Below are 20,447 nucleotides of genomic sequence, written 5' to 3'. Positions count from 1 at the left end.
GAAGGAAAATGGATATTAAAGAGCAATGTGAAGGAGTGGAGCACTAGAGTAAAGAATAATAACAATTCAGCCACCATTCAGCTGTTGTGTTGTTGTTGTTGTTCCAAACTCCACTGGAAGTGCATATGGTGAAAAGCAGATTTTCAATCTGGACGGATTATCATGGAGGCTCTGAACGAACTAGTGCCTCCATGTACTGAAATTTGTACAGTTTCTGCTGCTCAAAAAAGGGCTGCATGTACAGTCACACAAATCATGGTGGGCATATATACAGTCCCTACGTTTTAGTGGTGATTCATGATTCTGGCATTTCCAAATGTTCCTAGCTGATGGCCCAGCCTGCTTCTAGGAGATTAGGGATGAACCAACTACTTAACAAGACTTCAAGGCTGGCAACTGGACCTTGGTACACATTTAATATAGAAGTGAATTCAGCGAGATATTTCATAGAGATAAGAGAAGCAGAAAAAGGAAGTAGCTTTTGGAAATGAAGACTAGTAAGAAGGGGGAGGGATTGGCAGCTACTTGGTTTGGAAAAAAGAGCAAAATGACCCTAATTGTGCAAGCCCTAGACAAATAAGAGGTAAGTGGCTCTACTCTTTCTGCTTGGTGCTATAGTATTCTTGGCTTAAGCACGGGAATTAGTTCCCTGATACTGGTTTCGAATTTTTGTGGATCTTCTCCTTCTTGAAAAAAGCCACTTGATTTGGAATGATGCTTTTAGATAACCATTTTCAATTTCAATGCAGAAATAAAATTTGCTGAAAAGAATTCTGACCTCCCCACCTCCTTGAATCAAATGTCCCCTCTAACCATGACTTTGGCTTTAGGCACCAAAGAGACTTCATTGACAAATTGTTCCATTGTGGTCTTTAAGACCAACTGAAGTCACCAATTTGGATCAAATGTGAATGTGTTGAATAGATATGCTGCATGCATGATGTAGACATTAAGGCCAACATCACAATTTACAATTTTTTTTATTTTTTTTAAATCCACCCTACCTCCAAATAGTAGGAATGTAGCTACATGTGAAGGGATTTAAAATGAGTTCTTGGCTGTCATTGGATAGAGGAAAAAGGGGGTAGTAGGTTATCCACTTTCTGCCAATTTAATATACAGAAATCCCCTACCTCCACAAGCTATTCAATCTCCATGACAGTTGAGAGAATCCTGACAGCTGCTCTAGTAAATGTATGTACTCTGGAAATGAAATGCTTTGGGGCAGTAGTAGGAGAACTGATCTTCCTTCTTACACTAGCTATTCAATTGAGATCCTGTCCTAAATAGCATCCTCACTAGCCTGAACAAATGGTCAGCTTTGCTAATAGCACCAGATATTTACTCAAAATATTGGTTCATAGAAGTTTTGCTGTTCCTTCCCTGTTTGTCTTTATTCTCTGCAATTCTTCATTGCATCGCCTCCTGTCTCTCCCTGCGCAAGGTGTATTCCCCACCCCACCCCTCTGGCAACACTCTGTGCAGCTTTCATGTGGTGGCAACTGGAATGCAGTTTACAATAGACCTGCTCTCTGAAGCAATTTAGATAACAGGATTATTGTAATTTCCATGTTGCAGCCAGCCAACTAAAAAAAGCAGAAGACAGCTGGCAAGAGAAAACTGGAGATTCAGAATTTCTTGCACCAGTTTTGAGCATATATCTAAAAAAGCCCCAAAACAGAATTTGAGTATGGATAAAAGGCCTTGAGGGGACACATTCTTTGGCAAAGAATGAACACATTTTATTTAGAAAATTATATGTTCTTATCATAATTTATGAAAATGTGGAGTGAGACCCTTCGTTATACATTATACATTTAGTTTACTATATAAATTAAAATGGCTACACCTCCAGGTTTTTATCTAAATTTAACAGAAGCTAAAATGAACAGTAGCTTGTCTCCAAAGAACTCTGGGCAGAGTTCAGCTGCATGTTGGGGTTTTCCATCTATGCATCCCCATTCCGTTGTCTTCTGTTGAAAATCTGTCTCTGAAGGTCAAGAAAACATTTTCACACTGTTCAGTCCATATGGCTCCTCACCTCAGAGGAGCTAGTAGAAATTGGAGGTCTCTACTTAGCTTAAGGGACGCAGGTGGCACTGTGGGTTAAACCACAGAGCCTAGGACTTGCCGATCAGAAGGTCTGCGGTTCGAATCCCTGCAACAGGGTGAGCTCCCGTTGCTCGGTCCCAGCTCCTGCCAACCTAGCAGTTCGAAAGCACGTCAAAGTGCAAGTAGATAAATAGGTACCCCTCCGGCGGGAAGGTAAGCGGTGTTTCCGTGCGCTGCTTTGGTTCGCCAGAAGCGGCTTAGTCATGCTGGCCACATGACCCAGAAGCTGTACGCCGGCTCCCTCGGCCAATAAAGCGAGATGAGCGCCGCAACCCCAGAGTCGGCCATGACTGGACCTAATGGTCAGGGGTCCCTTTACCTTTACTTAGCTGAGAAGAAGCACCTACTGCTTACCCTAGGATCTCTTTTGAGCAAAACCATTATGTTCTTATTTGTGGGTTCTATCCAATGCTTGAATTACTGAGAGTTAGACCCATTGAGGTTAGTAGCCATAACTAACTTAAGTCCATTAAGCGAGTCTACTCGATGACGCAGGTGGTACTGTGGTCTAAACCACCGAACTTCTTGGGCTTGCCAATCGGAAGGGCAGCGGTTCAAATCCCTGAAATGGGGTGAGCTCCTGTTGGTCTGTCCCAGCTTCTGCCAACCTAGCAGTTCAAAAGCATGCCAGTGCAAGTAGATAAATAGGTACCGCTGTAGCAGGAAGGTAAATGGCATTTCTGTGTGCTCTAGCTTCCGTCACGGTGTTCTGTTGCGCCAGAAATGGTTTAGTCATGCTGGCCACATGACCTGGAAAGCTGTCTGTGGACAAACGCCAGCTCCCTTGGCCTGAAGCGAGATGAGCGCTGCAACCCCATAGTCGCCTTTGACTGGACTTAACCGTCCAGGGGTCTTTTACCTTTTTGCCTTTTACTCTGAGTAGAATGTAGTTGGATACAAGCCTATGGTTTGTTTAAAAATAAATAAATCTTAAGCTAGGAGAGCAAGAGGACACTTGCTTAGCTGAATAAGCTAAAACTAGTTGTGTATTCAAACAAAAAACTCATCTGTTAGCATTGGCTTTCAAAAAACCAAAACCCGACTTACTAAAATACAGGCTTAGAACTTAAGCTTTATGGTCCTATATGAAGGATTTGTTTTATCATGCATGCATGGGAAAACAAATTAATAAACCTTTAGTTATGCTAGAGCAACAATCCTCTGTTTCCGATTTTGCTGGAGTTTGCTAGCTCTAATTGAAAGATTTAGAACTTCATAATTTAGACAAGCCTGTTTCCTGTCGGATTTTTTAATCAGTTTTGGCTGCAACCCGTCAGTTCCAATTATCAGCCCCTCATTTAATTATAGAACTAAGCCTGCTAAGAATCTGTCAAATTCTCATTTATGAACTCTTATTTTCTTTTATTTCCCTCTTTTTGTGCTTACATAACTTGAAAAAATGGATGAATGCTAACACTCTACAGATTTGTGCTTCCAAGAGGAAACTGGCTGAGCATTTGAGTTTTGTACAGAGAAGAGCTTAACTGAGAATATTACTTCTTGGGTTCGGAATAGCACATAGCATTATCAGCTTTGGAGTGGTTTTTTTTAAGGTCCCTTTTTAAGGACCTGAATGGTCAGGGAAGAAGGGGTGGACTGCTGAAGCCAGGTGAGAGATTGTTTGGAGTATATGTAGTTTGTTGATAGAGCACCTGATTTCATGCAGAAAGTCTTTGGTCCAGTCCCTGGCATGTACAGGTAGAGCCAGGTAAGACCCTTGTCCCCAAACCCTGAAGACCCACTGCAAGTCAGTGTGGATAATATTCGGCTAGATAGACCCAACCATCTGACAGCTCTTTGTGTTGCTAAGAGTGTGAGAACAAGGAGCAAGCTCTTGAGCTAATCTGGATCATTTGAAGCTTTTTGAGTGGGCAGGGGAAAGGGAGAGAGAATATTGCCACAAGCTAGGATTGGAAATCTCCCCCTACCTACCCATCCTTGCTCAGTTATTCATGCCAGCCTTGGTCTTTGCTGGGAGGTAAAGGCTAGCCCTGGGCTGAGGATTTAGTCACACAGACAAGGGGCTCATTTCTAGGCATAGGTCCATGCTTTAAAGCTCTTTTATTGAAGAACAACAAGATATTTCAATGCCATCATCATCGCAGAGGTGTCTGTGGAGGGGATATATTGATTGAAAATGTCTAGCCAACCAGATCAGTAATTGGGTTCCTATTGAGGATATTTGATAAGCCAACATGACAGTGATGTGGGATTCAGGATTGGAGTGATCATTCTGTGATATCAGGGCAGTGGACAAAGCTGTATTGTGACTTGTGAATATATGTTTTAATATATCTCTTTTTAAGCTCTGTGTCCAAGCACTTCTTTTTCTTTTGCCACAGTGCTTTCCTCACGAAAACCTGCTCTTTGACACTGAACTGGAGCAAACAGCAATCCACAGAATTGCTGTTTGTTCCGATTCAGTGTTAAAGAGCAGGTTTTCTTGGGGAAAGTGGGGCCAGAGGGAATGCACCCTGGCATAGAGCTTGAAAGCATGGACCTGTAGCTAAAAAGCTCATAGCAAGAGGTAAGTGTGGATGGGCTCCTATGCATCTCATTGACTAGAAAAGGAGCATGAAAATTGGGCTATAGGTCTGAGGCTAATATTTGTGGCATTTTTGTCAAACTCTAGACAGCCAGATTCTGAAATCTGGAGGGAGCTGACTGTCAGTCCAAGGGGCGAGAAAAGGGCTTTTTATCCAAAGCCAGCAGGGCTCAAGAACGAACTTTTCCCGTGCATGACATCATCAAGCTTGCACAGCGACAGAAAAAGGACCCAACTTCTGGCTGAAAAGGAATCTATCCTCAAAAAGGATATTGCAGAGCTGAAAAAGGTTTAGAAAAATGGCAATATATTCAGGTGGATGGAGCAATTCACTCCCCTGTGATGGGGGGAAAGTTTATCTCCCTCGCTCATAGTACTAGGACACCCAATAAACTTGGGGGCATCCAATGAAGCTGTATATTTGGGACAGATAGAAAATTCTTTCTTCACACAGCACATGGCTAAACTGTGGAGTTGGCTCCCACAAAGAGGTGGCGATGGCCACCAACTTGAATGGCTTTAAAAGGGAATTATGGACAATAAGGCTATTAGTTGAAGGCAGCATCCCTCTGTATACCAGTCTCTGGGAATCACACTCAGGAGCATTATTGTCCTCAGGTTCTGCTTTCAGGCATCTGGTTGGTCACTGGGAGAACAGGATGCTGGACTTAGATGTGCCTTTGTCCTGAACCTGCAGGGATGCTCTGGTGTTCTTATGGTTATTTGCTCTCCGTTGACTTCCATTATCTTATGAAGGATCTTTCATCTAGCATCACAACCCCTTCTGCTAAAAGAAGGGCTGTGGCTTCAACAGCAGTAAGGCAGACAGAAATTCAGCAGGTACTGTATAAAGTTATCACCACACTCATAGAATTCCCAGACTCCCAGTGTGGCTTGAGAAACCCAGCCAGGTGGGCAGGGCATAAATAAAAAAGTTGTTGTTGTTGTTGTTGTTGTTATAAATAATAAAGTTGCTGTAATAAATAATAAAATTGCTGTTGTTGTTGTTGTTGTTACATTGTTCAAAGATGAACAAATTGTTTCCATATTTTGAGAATATTGGTGGCAGTCCTGATGTTCCTTCATCTCCATGCATTAGCAGAGTTTATTATGGCGTAATACTGGTTTTTAGTTGTACTCTGACAGCAACCAGTAAATTACCAAGGAAGCTATAGTGTATGGAATGAACAGTCTCTCCCCTCCCCCCACTTCTAATTATTGTTTATCTGGTTTTGTGTTCGTTAGGAAACGGCAATTTGGCAACAAATCTACTGAAATGGACAGGAAAATGTCTCGTTTCAGATAGTTGCACATTTCTTGGGACAGCGGCAGTTCTTATTAGCAGGGCGTCAGATTTGTAGACTCTATAAGCTTCCTTTGGTCACATTGTAAAGCATTGTCCTCGATTCCTTTCTCCATTCTAACTCGGCGATTCAAAATGTTTCTCAAGTGTGCAGCCCCCAAAAAGTGGAAAGCATTTGATGGCAAAGTTACCGAGATGGATACACAGTTCACGCTGCGGGCCAGGGAGCTGCTCGAAATCTACCGCAGCATTAGTATGAAAGACCTTCCGCAGGATGAACGGCTGGATGTGCTGCTAACGCTGAAGCACACGGTGAAGGTATCTCTCTCTCTCAAGCTTTTAAAGAAGCCCTACTGAGATCACACACAGCACACTGTCAATTACGGATGGTTTGCAAGGGCTTAAGGGGCCCCTGCTTTCATCTTTCGACACCAGGGTGCCCACTATATACCGATACTTTTACATTAGCTAAGAAGTGTAAAACCGAAGTCCTAAGCACACTTGAACGTAGCGGGACTTCTGAATCAACCTGTATAGGAGGATTTATTTGCTGCATTAATGTATCCCCTTTTTGCCAAGGCAGTTTACAGTTCAACATATGCCTGAGCTCAATTCCAAACAGCCAGGAAGGAAAATCTCTTTGATTTCAGGAAGCATCGGAGCCAAACTGTACCACACACTGTTCAGTTATTTACAAGTAAATATCACATGTCTGACCAATTTACTTTAAGAGCCTGGTGTGGTATAAGGACCTTTAACCCTCTTATTCATGCACACTCTCATAGAGTCATAGAACACAGGAGTGTTAAATAAGTCATATACTGTATTTTTCACTCTATAAGACACACCAGACCACAAGACGCACCTAGTTTTTGGAGGAGGAAAACAAGAAAAAAAATATTCTGAATCTCAGAAGCCAGAACAGCAAGAGGGATCGCTGCGCAGTGAAAGCAGCAATCCCTCTTGCTGTTCTGGTTTCTGGGACAGCTGCGCAGCCTGCATCCGCTCCATAAGACGCACACACATTTCCCCTTACTTTTTAGGAGGGAAAAAGTGAGTCTTACAGAGCAAAAAACATGGTAATTGTAGGGTTGGCAGGGACCACAAGTGCCATCTAGTCCAACCCTCTGCAATGCAGGAATCTTTCGCCCAACGTGGGGCTCGAACCCATAACCCTGAAATTAAGAGTCTCCTGCTCTACCAACTGAGCCATCCCAGAGCTAGCAAGCACACACATGCACTGTAGTACCAGTCTGTTCTGGGCAGGACTGTGCTTGATACTGCATTGGGGGAAAGAGCTCTTATTCACTCCAGTCAGTGAACACTTTCTGTATATAAACATAGCATAAAATTGATCTGGACAGACAGTTATTTAAAGACAGTGAGATAGGTGTGTGGATACACGATTCCCATTTCCCAAAAAGCTAAGCTTTAAGAAGCCTTGGAGCATTTGCTCTCTCATAATTGACAGGCAATCGGTGTAAGGAATTAAGAAATGATGTGCATGTGATTTGCTAAACATCTTGCTTGCCTTTGCAGGAACATGACTCTAAACTCACACATGAGATAGTGGAATTGATTGACAGAGAAGCAGACCTCATGATGAGGGGAGTGAAGGAATGTAACTTAGACGGGCTCAGACAAAGAATATGTACATTATTTCTTCAGTATATCAAAACACCACTTTTTAATCCAGAGGTTGCTCGACATCTCAAGGTATTTTTTTTCCTTTTCTTCTCTGTTACAATTGTTCCTTGGCATGCAACTAAGTGAAACTACTCGCTGAAGAGTCCATAGTCTACCCAGAGGCAGTTGAATTTCTGCATAATGGAGAGAGGAATGGTTTCTTTTTCCTTATTCAATTATTCAACTGAAGACATTTTGAGAAGGCTGTGCTGTGTATATGAATGAAACCCAGGTATCGCTTCTAAACAGCAGGACAAAGGATGCTAACTTGGAGATCAACATGGAAAGCGGTAAAACAAACTGATAACAGTGGCTAAGAGTATGAGCTGGGAAGTCAAGCTCAAGTTGTACTTTAGACACATAGTCATTAAATTGCCTTAGTCAAGTCATTTTCTCAGTCTCTGCCTTCCTTTTATCATATGAGGATAATAATACTGCCAAGGCTATATGGCTCAAGCATGTTGAGTGATAAATGTTAGTGTTGCCATTGTTACTGACCTTGAAATTAATTCGCTTGAGATCTCGGGTTCCATAAAAAGGTAAGATGAACATGTTTACAAAATTTAAGGTGCCTTGCTGAAATCATTCGGATGGCACTCATTTTTATATGTCATTTTGATGGAGATGTCACCATTCTCTGGTGATAATGACATCTGTCAGAAGAACAAGTAACTTTCTCCTGATACAGGCAGATTGGTTTTAGGCCAGAGGCATTTTTTCCCAGCCAGCATCATGAAACTAGAATGGAGAAATGTTGAACAGGGTTATTGGCTACAGCTTTATTTCTCCTCCAAAATTTGGGCTTCTGAGTCATTACATCTGGAGACCAAGGCTATAGGATAGCTATGTTTGGATTTAATACACCTTGGCAGGAATGCCAGGCTCAGAAATAACATTTAAAGCAGTTTTAAGAACATTAGTGGCAACCAGACAAACCAAACTAATTACTTACTTAGTATGTTGGAAGAGTTGCTCATTTGGCACTGAAAATGCCAGACAGGTTTGAGTGCATGAAACCACATTGGAAAGAAATGGGTGCTTCTCTTTCTTATTTAACTTTATTGCACAAAACACACATGAGAGTAGCGTTCTAACCATCTGATAATTTGTGTGTGTTTAAAACTGTTTTAAATAAAGTATTTTAAAGTGTTTCTGTCAAAGCAACTGAATGCTAGCTGGAGGGTGGGTTTTATCAGCTTTGCAGCTGATATTCTCTCTGTTTTGTAAAAGGTTGAAGGCACTGAAAGTGAAAGGGCACACATATAAAACTGAAAAATGAAAAATATTTCCTCAAAACAAACGCCTGTTGTTACTGGCAAATAAAGAGAAGGACCATAACTAAAATGTGCACTTACTGCTTCTTCAAAATCGTTATGGCAATTAAAAGGAGATCATTCTATATAATTTTTGTAGTAGGTTGCATTGGCAATAAAGGAATAAAGAGATAAAAATAAAATAAATGACTAAACAATGGTTTCTGAAGCCTTTAGTGTTTCCGCCTTCATCTCTTGCTCTGCATCATCTCAAAAACACAACCATAGTAGTCCATATGGACAATTTCATTCTTCTCAAAGTGTTTTTATATAATTTAGCAGAATATTTAGCCCTTTAAACCCATCCTCACATATCAAACTTCAAAAATATGTTCATAATCACTCGGTTTACTGTATATAATGGGGAAACAGATTGCATTTGACAGGCCGCATGCTGTGCTGCAGCATAATTGTTTTGCAGATATATATTTCTTCAATTTCAAAGGTTTCTATGCATACAGTTGTCAGCAACTACTGTACTTTGGGACGAGATCTGTGGGCTAGGCTAATGACTGAATGTGGAAAATACTGTTATCCTTCATTAGCTGATCTGTTTTCATTGCAGGTTCCACCTGATCCAATGAGGCTTTACCACAACATCCACTTTTGCCTTGGCTGCAAGAGGTACCTGCCCTCTACGGATTTTGCCATATCTGCTAGTTCCCACACTGTTGGCCGTTGTCGTCTGTGCTGCAAGCTGGATAATGAGGCTCGCCAGAGGGAAGCCTTCTTGAAATACAAACGTATGCTCCGAAATCTCCGAGAATCAGAATTGAATTATAAGGACGGTGCTAAGATTGCCTTCATATTACAGGTATGCAGAGGACAGAGAATAGTGATGTTAAAGATAATATTTTCAGACAGCACAAAATGGAACAGAGTTTTATATTGTGCTGGCTGTAAGTAGTGGCAGAGCACAGAGGCTTTTACATTACACGAAACTTTCCTTTTCGTTTTGTTTCTTGCCTTGATGATAAATCAATTCCTGCCAGTGGCCCGTTTGCAGTTCCCAACCCTTTTGTGACACCAGTCGTGCTATTTCTGCTTCACATATAGACTTGCTTCCACACGTGGGCGTGCTACCAAATCCAAGTCTAAACCCAATCAGAGTAGACAGAGATGAACATTTGTGGAAATCTTGAGTCATGGAGATTTTGTATGGTATGTGTGTGTATGTTTTGTTTCCAGAGGCATTTTGGAGAAAAATACTCATTAAATATGATCTTACTTTGCTACTTTAAGAACGTGAAAGACAACTTAGCAGCACATAAAATTGTATTGTTCTATGTAGTCCTAGAACAGGGATTTTTTGGGTGAGGACATGTCATGCTCCTTCTGGGGCAGTTTGCCCACCTTTGGTCCTCACCCTGCACTCAGCTCTCACCTGCGGCTCCTAGAAACATCAGCCACACCCCAGGAAGCAGCTTTGACTGGCCAGCTGAACCAGGTGAGGGTAGCCAGTGGGTCTCAAACTGTGAGTTAGTGACTTCCTCTACATGCAAAGACAGATTCTGGTGGATTGAGTGGACAAGACCAAGAGTGGGTCCAACGGTCAAGAAGACGGTTTCTGCACATGCTTTAGAGGGAAGTGGGGGGGCAGATGGGACTTGTCAACTTGGGAAGGTAGCCCATCTAGGAAAAGGAAAACGCTGGCCCTAAACCTCCGCTGCCTTGTGGGATATCTTCGGGAGAAATCTGGAGAAGAGTCCCGTAGATGATTGGATGGCACCTTGTACACTTCCTTCTGGCAACTCCTACAGCTAGGCTTGTGTCAAGCATATTGCTCTGCTTTCCTTTGGCTGAGAGGTGGGGGTGGGGGGTCTTGTCATCTAGGCAGCCCAGAACCTCCATATATGCTGCCCGGGCTTGTGTCCCAGGGAGGTCACTTTGATGGTGCCGACACAGCAGTTTGACTTCACCCTGGGGTCACACTCCCTTGTCTCTTGAGACAGACGGATGCCAGCAACAACAGTTCTGAAATAAAACAGCATAACTGCTGTTGTTTTATTAAAACAATAGCTACAAATATAGGGTTGTGTTCAGTTGTATCCCTTACCTTACAGAATGTTCTTTTTTTCCAGTGGAGGCTTCCATGCATGGAAGGGAGAGGTCAATTTTTATTTTTTACAAATTCCTCCTTTCTCTTGCAGCTCTCCATGCCATGTCCCATTCTGATCCAAAGGGTCCCTCGACCCTCTGGAGCAGATTTTGGATGGGTGGGGGCAGCAGGGGGATGGATAACTCCTCCCCCACTTCACAGAAGCAACAGCTGGACCAAAGAGCCTTCCATGAGCAGAGGGACACAATCAGATGCAATCTGGTGCCACTGTTGGAATCTGAGCTGCATCCTGCCTTACCTAATTATGATGTTCTACCTAATCCAATATGATACAGTCGTACCTTGGCTCCTGAACGCCTTGCAAGTCGAACATTTTGGCTCCCCAACGCTGCAAACCCAGAAGTTCTTTGGAACCTGAATGTCTCAAGCGGCTTCCACAGCTTCCGATTGGCTGCAGGAGCTTTCTGCAGCCAATCGGAAGCTGCGCCTTGGTTTCCGAACGTTTTGGAAGTTGAACGGACTTCCAGAATGGATTCCACTCTACTTCTGAGGTACCACTGTATTCTGTCTGCATCACCCACTCAGAAGAAAAGTGAACAGTAAGCAAGGAAAGGGGGTTTATAGAAGCGGATGAGACATTTTGCCTGTGTTACTTCTTACTCTGCCACTGCCAAACCTGCCTCTCATCTCTGACAAGTTGCTCAGTTCCTCTGCCACGCCACACTCAGCTGCTGTCTGAGAGTGAAACTTGTTTGCACAGGCACTGACAGAACTAGTTAAATTTCCTATCACCCCAAACCTTTATTGTGGTGGCACCTACATTTTGGAGCAGCCTCCCAGTACATTTAAGGCTCGTCTTTTAGGTTTCCTTTTACAACAAGCCTTTTCAGTGAAGATTTTTATCCCAGTCCTCATTTGTATTGGACTTGATTTTTGTTTTGATATATGTTTTTATGGTTAAATTGCTTGGGGACGTTTTACAGGAAGCAGATTCATAAATGAAATAAAAAATTTAAAAACATCTCAGCATAATCTGCAAAAGAGCATGTTTCTTAAGATGAATTTTTAATTTACTCCCAAGTTTTCAGTTTCTCCACTTCAGGCCTCAGGAGAAAAATGAGGGAAAAGGAAGGGATTCTGATACCCCCCCCCCCTTTGCCTTCACATCTCTAGGCGCTCTTTGCATTAGTACCATATTACCAGGCCAATATGAGGCTTTCCCTTCCTTTCTGCATTCCCCTTTCTTGTTCTCCTATTATCTCAGTTCTACTTGGCAATTCTGGATCCCAAAACCACTGAGGCCAGCTTTACACAATGCAGCAGACTTTACGGAACATTATAAGACTGAGTGTCAATGGCACTTTCTTTATGCTTTTACTGTACGGGACGCGGGTGGCGCTGTGGGTTAAACCACAGAGCCTAGGACTTGCTGATCAGAAGGTCGGCGGTTCAAACCCCCGCGGCGGGATAAGCTCCCGTTGCTCAGTCCTGCTCCTGCCAACCTAGCAGTTCGAAAGCACGTCAAAGTGCAAGTAGATAAATAGGTACCGCTCTGCCGGGAAGGTAAACAGCGTTTCCGTGCGCTGCTCTGGTTTGCCAGAAGTGGCTTAGTCATACTGGCCACATGACCCGGAAGCTGTACGCCGGCTCCCTCGGCCAGTAAAGCGAGATGAGTGCCACAGCCCCAGAGTTGGTCACGACTGGACCTTATGGTCAGGGGTCCCTTTACCTTTACCTTACTGTACGGGGGAGAGGGGGAACACCTTCCAGTAAGAAATCTGGTATGTCAGAGAGTTACATTGCAACCTAGGTTGCTCTCTTTGTGCTAGTTTTCTCCGTGCAGGAAGTTTCACATAGGGAAACATTCAAAAATACGATCTCCTACCTGGAGCGTTGAATTGGTTCAGTCCACTCTGCCGGCTCAGTTTTCTGCCACATGGGCAGGCTGGGCTTCATTCATTGGCTCTTCTCCACTACTCTGACCACCCCACTTGTTGCTGACAGCCAATAAACAAGCTATCATTATCGTTCGGCAAAGTCCCAGTGAGGTTATTCTTAAGCCATGATACGCAGAGGTCAGGCAGCTCAAGGAGAATGTAATAGAGATGAAAATATTAGCAACAGCTCACATTCTAGATTTTGTTTCAGTGAGAAGGATATGTCCCTTGGATTAGATTTCATCTTGCTCTTACCTAGTTGTCATTTTGTTTAGAACTCGGGAGTGATTTCTTTTAATTGGCACGGATTTAAAAATAGACTGCTATCCTAAGTTTATAAAGAATTATTCAGTCTCTGATCCGTGCCGTGTGTATAACGGATGGGATTTTATTCTATGGACTGTTATATACTGCCTTACAATGCTGGTGGCAAAAAATATTTATTATTATGATTATTAGATTTTCTAGCGATATTCTTTTATTTAGTCATGGATGTTTCCTCCCATCTTCCACGACAGTTATTAAATTCACTGCTAGAACTGCTGTGATGCTTGTCATACAGATACAGAACTATTCATGTTCATATTTAGGTTCTCATGGGAAAAATACCCCCCCCCCGCCGCCCCCCCCCGAAAACCCCCCAGATTGCCCAGTGAACGTGGAGGTTTTTGTTCTCTGCCTAGTCCACTTTCTTGAGTCATATAGACACATTTGTTGTATAAGTACCTTACTGCAGTGGACTTTTTGCAATCTTTCTAACATCACTCTCTAACCATTTACATCAGGTTTTTGCTTTCATCATTTTAGCTCATTTTAGCTTAAATAATTCAGCGTCACACTAACCATGATCGTTCATTCTGGGCAAGCGTTTTGATCACCCCTCCTTGCCCTGTGTTGGTGTTCTGAGGGTTCTCCTGACCCAATTCCCTGAGCCCATTTCAGAAGGGCATGGGCTGAGGAGACAGGGGAAACCCTATTACCCAAGCCACAGAACTTATTAGATAATAGAATCATAGATTCAGAGAATTGTAGAGTTGGAAGGCCATGACAGATGGCCATCGAACCTCTGCTTAAAAACCTCCAAGGAAGGAGAGCCCACAACCTCGCTAGGGAGACCATTCCACTATTGAACAACACACTGAGAGCCAGTGTGGTGTAGTGGTTAAGAGCGGTAGTCACGTAATCTGGGGAACCGGGTTTGCGTCTCCGCTCCTCCACATGCAGCTGCTGGGTGACCTTGGGCCAGTCACACTTCTGTGAAGTCTCTCAGCCCCACTCACCTCACAGAGTGTTTGTTGTGGGGGAGGAAGGGAAAGGAGAATGTTAGCTGCTTTGAGACTCCTTAAAGGGAGTGAAAGGCGGGATATCAAATCCAAACTCTTCTTTCTTCTTCTTCTTCTCTTACTGTAAGAAAGTTTTTTCTGATGTTTAGATGAATTGCCCTCTGTAATTTTAAACAAGTGTGCAAATGATTTTGGCGGACATTTCCTGATTGATCATGGTGGATTTCCAAACATTTATGGCAGAGCATCTGCCTTTCTAGAATCATCCATTATATAAACAACCTTTATTATTTTGTTGCACAAATATGCAATTTCACTTATTAAGTCAGCAGCCTTTGGCAAATCCAAGTTGAACATCCAGGCTTTCACATGTTTGAAGGACAGAGTACCTTTTATTTCATTCACCAACATATTGCTATAGCTTTGAATTTAATTATGTGCATATAGTTGAAGGCTTGACAATGTGGATTGTTTATTCTTTTTAAAAAGCACGGACTTGGTGTGGGGCAAGCTGCAAGAAAAAGTTCTAACAGCAAGTTAATAGTTAAACAAGCTGTCAAGAGAGGATACAGAATTTCCATCTGCAGAGGGATCCAAAAATAAGCTTTTAGAAACTTGCATTTTAGGCATGCATGTCTTAGAATAATAGAAACTGTGCCTTATTTATTCAAATAAGAGTCTGAATGCTATTTGAATGTGGCAGTTTTGTAGTGAGTTTTATTTCTTCTTTTTCCCCTCCTTGCTTGCTTTTCCATTGCAGCTGCAAGACCTGCGCTATATGGTTGAAAATTTCTGGGGTTCTCAGTCAGCTATCAGTGCCTGGGGTGATCTGCATGATCTTGTCATGGTCAGGTGGAATAAATACCAAGAATGGTCTCCCTGGAACACTCTCCTGATCAAAAAGAGCGAGGCAGAGGCTCACCTCAGACTGAAGGACCTCGAAAAGGTATGTTGTTGTTTAGTCGTTTAGTCGTGTCCGACTCTTCGTGACCCCATGGACCAGAGCACGCCAGGCACTTCTGTCTTCCACTCCATCCCGCAATTTGGTCAGACTCATGTTTGTAGCTTCGAGAACACTGTCCAACCATCTCATCCTCTATTGTCCCCTTGTGCCCTCAATCTTTCCCAACATCAGGGTCTTTTCCAGGGAGTCTTCTCTTCTCATGAGGTGGCCAAAGTATTGGAGCCTCAGCTTCAGGATCTGTCATTCCAGGGAGCACTCAGGGCTAATTTCCTTAAGAATGGATAGGTTTGATCTTCTTGCAGTCCATGGGACTCTCAAGAGTCTCCTCCAGCACCATAATTCAAAAGCATCAATTCTTCGGCGATCAGCCTTCCTTATGGTCCAGCTCTCACTTCCATACATCACTACTGGGAAAACCATGGCTTTAACTATACAGACCTTTGTTGGCAAGGTGATGTCTCTGCTTTTTAAGATGCTGCGAAAAGGTATAGTTAATGTTAAAATTCAAAATGTGCTCTGTGTTATAGTGACTAAATTCTGTACGCATTGCACCTCTGCAGACTAGTGAAATGGAAAGCTCTCTTTCATATACTTCATGAGGGTTCAGTATTCCTTAGTTTTTGGCTGGCTTTCCCATTCTTCTGATGTAGAGATGGAGAACGTCAGGCCTGGGGGCCAAATCCAGGCGCACTGTCTGGCTCTTGAGGCGCCCCAAGCCTCACACCCTGTGGTAAAATTTGTATTCATTGCTTTCACCCAAGCTGAAAAAGGTCCCCTCCGTTCTAAAGTCTTTGGGGCTGCTTTTAATTGCAAACACTGAATCATTTCATGTCGCATTAGGGAGTTTTAAAAGAGAATGTTCACCTCTAAATCTAATTTGTAAGATTTTCACATCTGGCCATGCCTTACTCATCTCTGTTTAAATCCTGCCATTCTTGCCCTAGTCATTTCTGATACATTCTTCACCAGGTGTTCTTGACTATATTCTTGTTCTGGGAAGTCGGTTTTTGAAAGGTTTTGTGGTTTTTACTTTACTTACAGTGGAACCCTGGTTCTCGAACTTAATCCGTTCCAGGAATCCATTCGATTCCTGAAACCGTTTGAAAACCAAGGCACGGCTTCCGATTGGCTGCAGGAGCTTCCTGCACTCAAGCGGAAGCCTCGTTGGATGTTCAGCTTCTGAAAAGTGTTCAAAAACCAGAACACTTACTTCCGGGTTTTCGGGAGCCAATTTGTTTGTCAACTAAGCTGTTCGAGAACCAAGGTTCCACTGTACTTAAAAGCCGGTTCCCCTAGTTCAGAGTCCCACAGCAATGTCCAGCACTCACATGCAGTTCTCAATAAGCATGGGCTTCCCATGTTGCTGCAGGAAATTTTATTTTTTTAACAAGTATTCACTGACAGTTCAATCCTTTGCATGCCTACTCAAAAACAAGTTCCGTTGTGTCGAGTCGGATGTACTTTCTTGTGTGGTGTTTTGAAATTGCAGCTTAAATTAATCATTTCTCAGTATTTTGTAAACACGCTGCACAAGTTGATTTGCAGTCGTTAGGAACTTCCATTGTAGGGCTATTCTGTTCAGAAACAAACGAAACCAAGATTATTATTGTGCTTTCTATTTTTTTAAAAAAATTATGACTTATTAAATTCTGGGCTTTGGGGCCTGCAATACAGACATGTGATCAAAATAATAAGGTTAATTAAAATAGATTTAATTAACGTTCTTATTTTATTTCAGCTCATTTAATAACCTTGGGTATTTTTCTTCCTTTCAGGCTTATGAGATGATGTTTATCCATAAGATAAGGCACAAGCATATCCTTGCAAGAAACTATTTCTCCCAGTTTCCAGAGCTGGCAGCAGCTTTGCATAGGGATGACAAGCAGACCAACACTGATGATCTTTTAGTAACAAGGTCTTTAACGGCTGGCCCATCCAAGTAACACTCCAAGGAACTACAAGCTTGCTTCTGCTTGGAGGATATACATACAAGTATTCACAGCACTGATTTGTTGTTTGAAGAACCAGTGCAATCTCAAGAGGCAGAAACACTTTTTCTGTCTTTTTCTTAATTGTGCCTTGGCAAGCCTGCAACTATGTTAACAAATGGATTCCAAATAATTAAAGTTGTGCTGCGTTTATCTCTTTGAAATTTAACTCCGCTTCATATGTAGCCCCATTGGTCTTTACAAAAACCAAGCAAACCCTTTTGTTAAACATTCTTGTTATTCAACAGAAAAGGGCTGCATTATCCTCCTTATGCAACCCCTAGGGGTAGGGAAATAATATCAGTTGGTTCCTTGATCAGCCTTTGCTTTACTTTACTACCAGTGTTTCAGCTGAAGGAAGCATCACTTTTAAAATCAAAACAGAATTGAGATAGCCGCAGTGGATGTTAAATCTGCCCTTCAGCGCAAGGCGCAGTGATCAATATTATTAGCAAGCGCACAAATTCTGTCCAAACCACTTCCCCAGCATTAAATACTGATACGAAACAGGTTACTTTTGGGAAAATACTTTTCAAAAACCTCCCTATAAAGAACTATTTCTACGCATTTGGTTAGAGTAAATGAACTACTTTAATCGCACACATAGACCTCCTTGCACCTAGTGGAATTTTGACTGGCTTTCAATGCTGTATTACGAACTGTCTTGAAAACTCTTCACATTTTCAGAAGGCAGCATGGAACTGCTGTTCAGGAAACACCAAGCCCAAAGGTACCCCCAGAACTGGCTAAGGAGTTTATTTGGAGTTAGGAAGAAGGGCCTTTGCTGTTGTGGCCTGTTTGGTAGCTAACTAATGCTACATCACCTTTACACATAACCAAGTACAAGTAGTTAGTTACATGCTAGTTATTTGGCATACTTTGAGCTGCTGAATCAAATAATCAGCATGCAGGTACAAACAGGGTATTAAGGAGCAAACTACAGCTAACGGAACTAAGCCACTTGCAAAGAGGAAACCTGATCGCTACTATCTGCTGCCTGTTGCAGATCTGTCAAGCAGTACTTTGTGATCTCATTAAACCTCAGTATTTATTATGTGAGCTGCGTTTGGGGGCAACTCAAGAGCAACGCCCTTTTCAAGTCCGCCTCCACACTAAGGAAGTCAATAGCATCATCTTCAGTTCTATTCATACAATTGGCACCTGCTCCTTAATAGCCCCCAGGGCTTGAAGTTTATTCTGGGAGTATTATTATTATTATTTATTGAGTTTACATACCGTCCTATACCCAGAGGTCTCAGGGCAGTTCACAGAAAAGATCACAACATATATAATCAGAATAAAAACAACAACCCAATAACACGCACACACCCGGATGAGTGCACAAATTCTTCTGAACATCAGAGGTGTTCTGTTGAGCTTAAAAGTTTTTTGACATCTACTTGGGAGTCATGAACCTTTCGGTCAGTCACAGAACAAGGACTTCAAAAATGCTGGCTGTCAGCTTTTGTATACTATTTATACTGAACTGCTAATTGGGGTGATTCCTGCCTGATGTATTCAGAGAAACATCTGGCTTGGCAATGCACAAGTGGAAAGCTGTGTTTGTTTATGCAAAATCAAACCAAAGTCAGTCTTCCGTTGGCGTTCAGACCCAATGAAGGCACAGGAGAATACAAAGAACCAAAGTTTCAATGTGACTTATATATTGCTTTTAAAAATTCAGCTCACTGAAATGAAATAATCTCTGAAAAGAGTGAAGTAAGCGCCAGTTCAGCACATTTACTATAGCAAATACTAGATAACTGCTACAGAAAACAATTAAGTTATATGCATAGTATCTTTTCCTATCTCATTGATAGGACAAAATTTATTCACACTATTCATTCATATTGCATAAAAAAGTGCAATTGAACCTATCTTTTCCCCTGAAAGATCTTGAGTTAGAAATTTTTGCAAAATAGTAGTTAACATTAGTTAAATTTGGCTAAATTAAATGTTTAAAAAAGTAAGGCCGTGCCTATTGCAAGATTCTGCAGTGGACCACGGTGCGTTGCTGTAGAAGTATCTATGTTGACTGTCAGCAAGCTACGGTTTTGAGGCACAACAACATGCACATAACATAAACACGAATGTTGTTGTCAAAACACACTTCACAAGAGTTGTTGGTTTCTGCTTGAGATTCTTCCATTTTTGTTCCAGACCAGTTCCCCTGCTTTGGCGTACAGCAGGGGTCAGCAGACTTTATCAGCAGGGGGCCGGTCCACTGTCCCACAGACCTTGTGGGGGGCCAGACTATACTTTTTCGGGGGAAATGAACGAATTCCTGTGCCCCACAAATAACCCAGAGATGCATTTTAAATAAAAGCACACATTCTACTTATGTAAAAACACACTGATTCCCGGACTGTCCACAGACCAGATTGAGAAGGTGAATGGGCCGGATCCGGCCCCGGGCCTTAGTTTGCCTACCCATGGTGTACAGCAATGTCACCCACTTCCAGTCAATCATTTGTCATAATCAAATCTTAAGTCTTGTTCAGAGAGGAAAAGGGGTAATATCCAGTTATCGTGGAAGGAAGTACTGTGCATTTGCAATGCTGAAAGAGTTGTTTTCAACAGCAAAGTGGACAAGGACACGATTTCACACTTTCATCAATTTTCCGCAAGCAAGATTTGTGTGTGCACCGTTAGCGTGGATTTGTGCGCATGTTTGAGCCCTTTTGAAATGCCTGAATGTGTCTTTTGATGTAAATGGGGATGTACAATTCCTATGAGCACCTGCTAAGGCGTAGCAATTGCTCACAGCAAAGGTCTATGGAGGTGCTTCACTTTACTGAAAGAGTTGGGAGTCGGACTGAAATACTCCCAGCTTCCAGTCTCATCAAATCTTAGGCTGAGTAAGGAAATAAAACCAGCTGTGAAGTAAATATATAGGACAGAATGTGGCTGCACTTTGATGATCAAATGTTCAACATAGAACTGAGCATTTGGCCCTAAGAGGAGCACTGAATGGGCCACAGTTCTAGTTACATGGTTTTACAATAGCCTTTTATCATAAAATACAGTTTAGGATATATCTTAGCCAGTGAGATTAATCTGAGGCATGCATGATTGCTGCTAATTGAAAACTTGGGAAGGCTTTTAATTGAAGATTTATAATTGAAGACTTATAATTAATGAACTTACCCCGACAAGTAAGAAGGAAGATACCTTTTTAAGTACAGGATTCCTATAGTGTTAATATTATGCTAATTGGGTCACACTGCAATCCTATTGAAAGTAGCTGGATACGTCAG

General features: G+C 42.3%; 1 protein-coding gene across 1 annotated transcript in view; it reads left to right on the top strand.

Annotated features, from left to right (window-relative positions):
• IQUB (IQ motif and ubiquitin domain containing) overlaps positions 1-17,320 on the top strand; it is a gene marked incomplete at its 5' end in the record, with an annotated part of 32,698 nt that extends 15,378 nt beyond the window's left edge. Inside the window, 5 exons of the mRNA XM_083699651.1 lie at positions 6,108-6,278; positions 7,500-7,676; positions 9,525-9,773; positions 14,999-15,184; positions 16,978-17,320. Coding sequence (XP_083555777.1) covers positions 6,108-6,278; positions 7,500-7,676; positions 9,525-9,773; positions 14,999-15,184; positions 16,978-17,145 — 951 coding nt within the window. The 3' untranslated portion in view covers positions 17,146-17,320. The remainder of the gene's footprint in view (positions 1-6,107; positions 6,279-7,499; positions 7,677-9,524; positions 9,774-14,998; positions 15,185-16,977) is intronic.
• Between the last annotated feature and the right edge of the window lie 3,127 nt (positions 17,321-20,447).

The sequence above is a fragment of the Podarcis gaigeae genome (assembly GCF_964106915.1).
Source record: "Podarcis gaigeae genome assembly, chromosome: 10".
Lineage (NCBI taxonomy): Eukaryota > Metazoa > Chordata > Lepidosauria > Squamata > Lacertidae > Podarcis > Podarcis gaigeae.
Note: the sequence above shows the minus strand (reverse complement) of the source record. Positions and strands in the feature narration are given on the sequence as shown.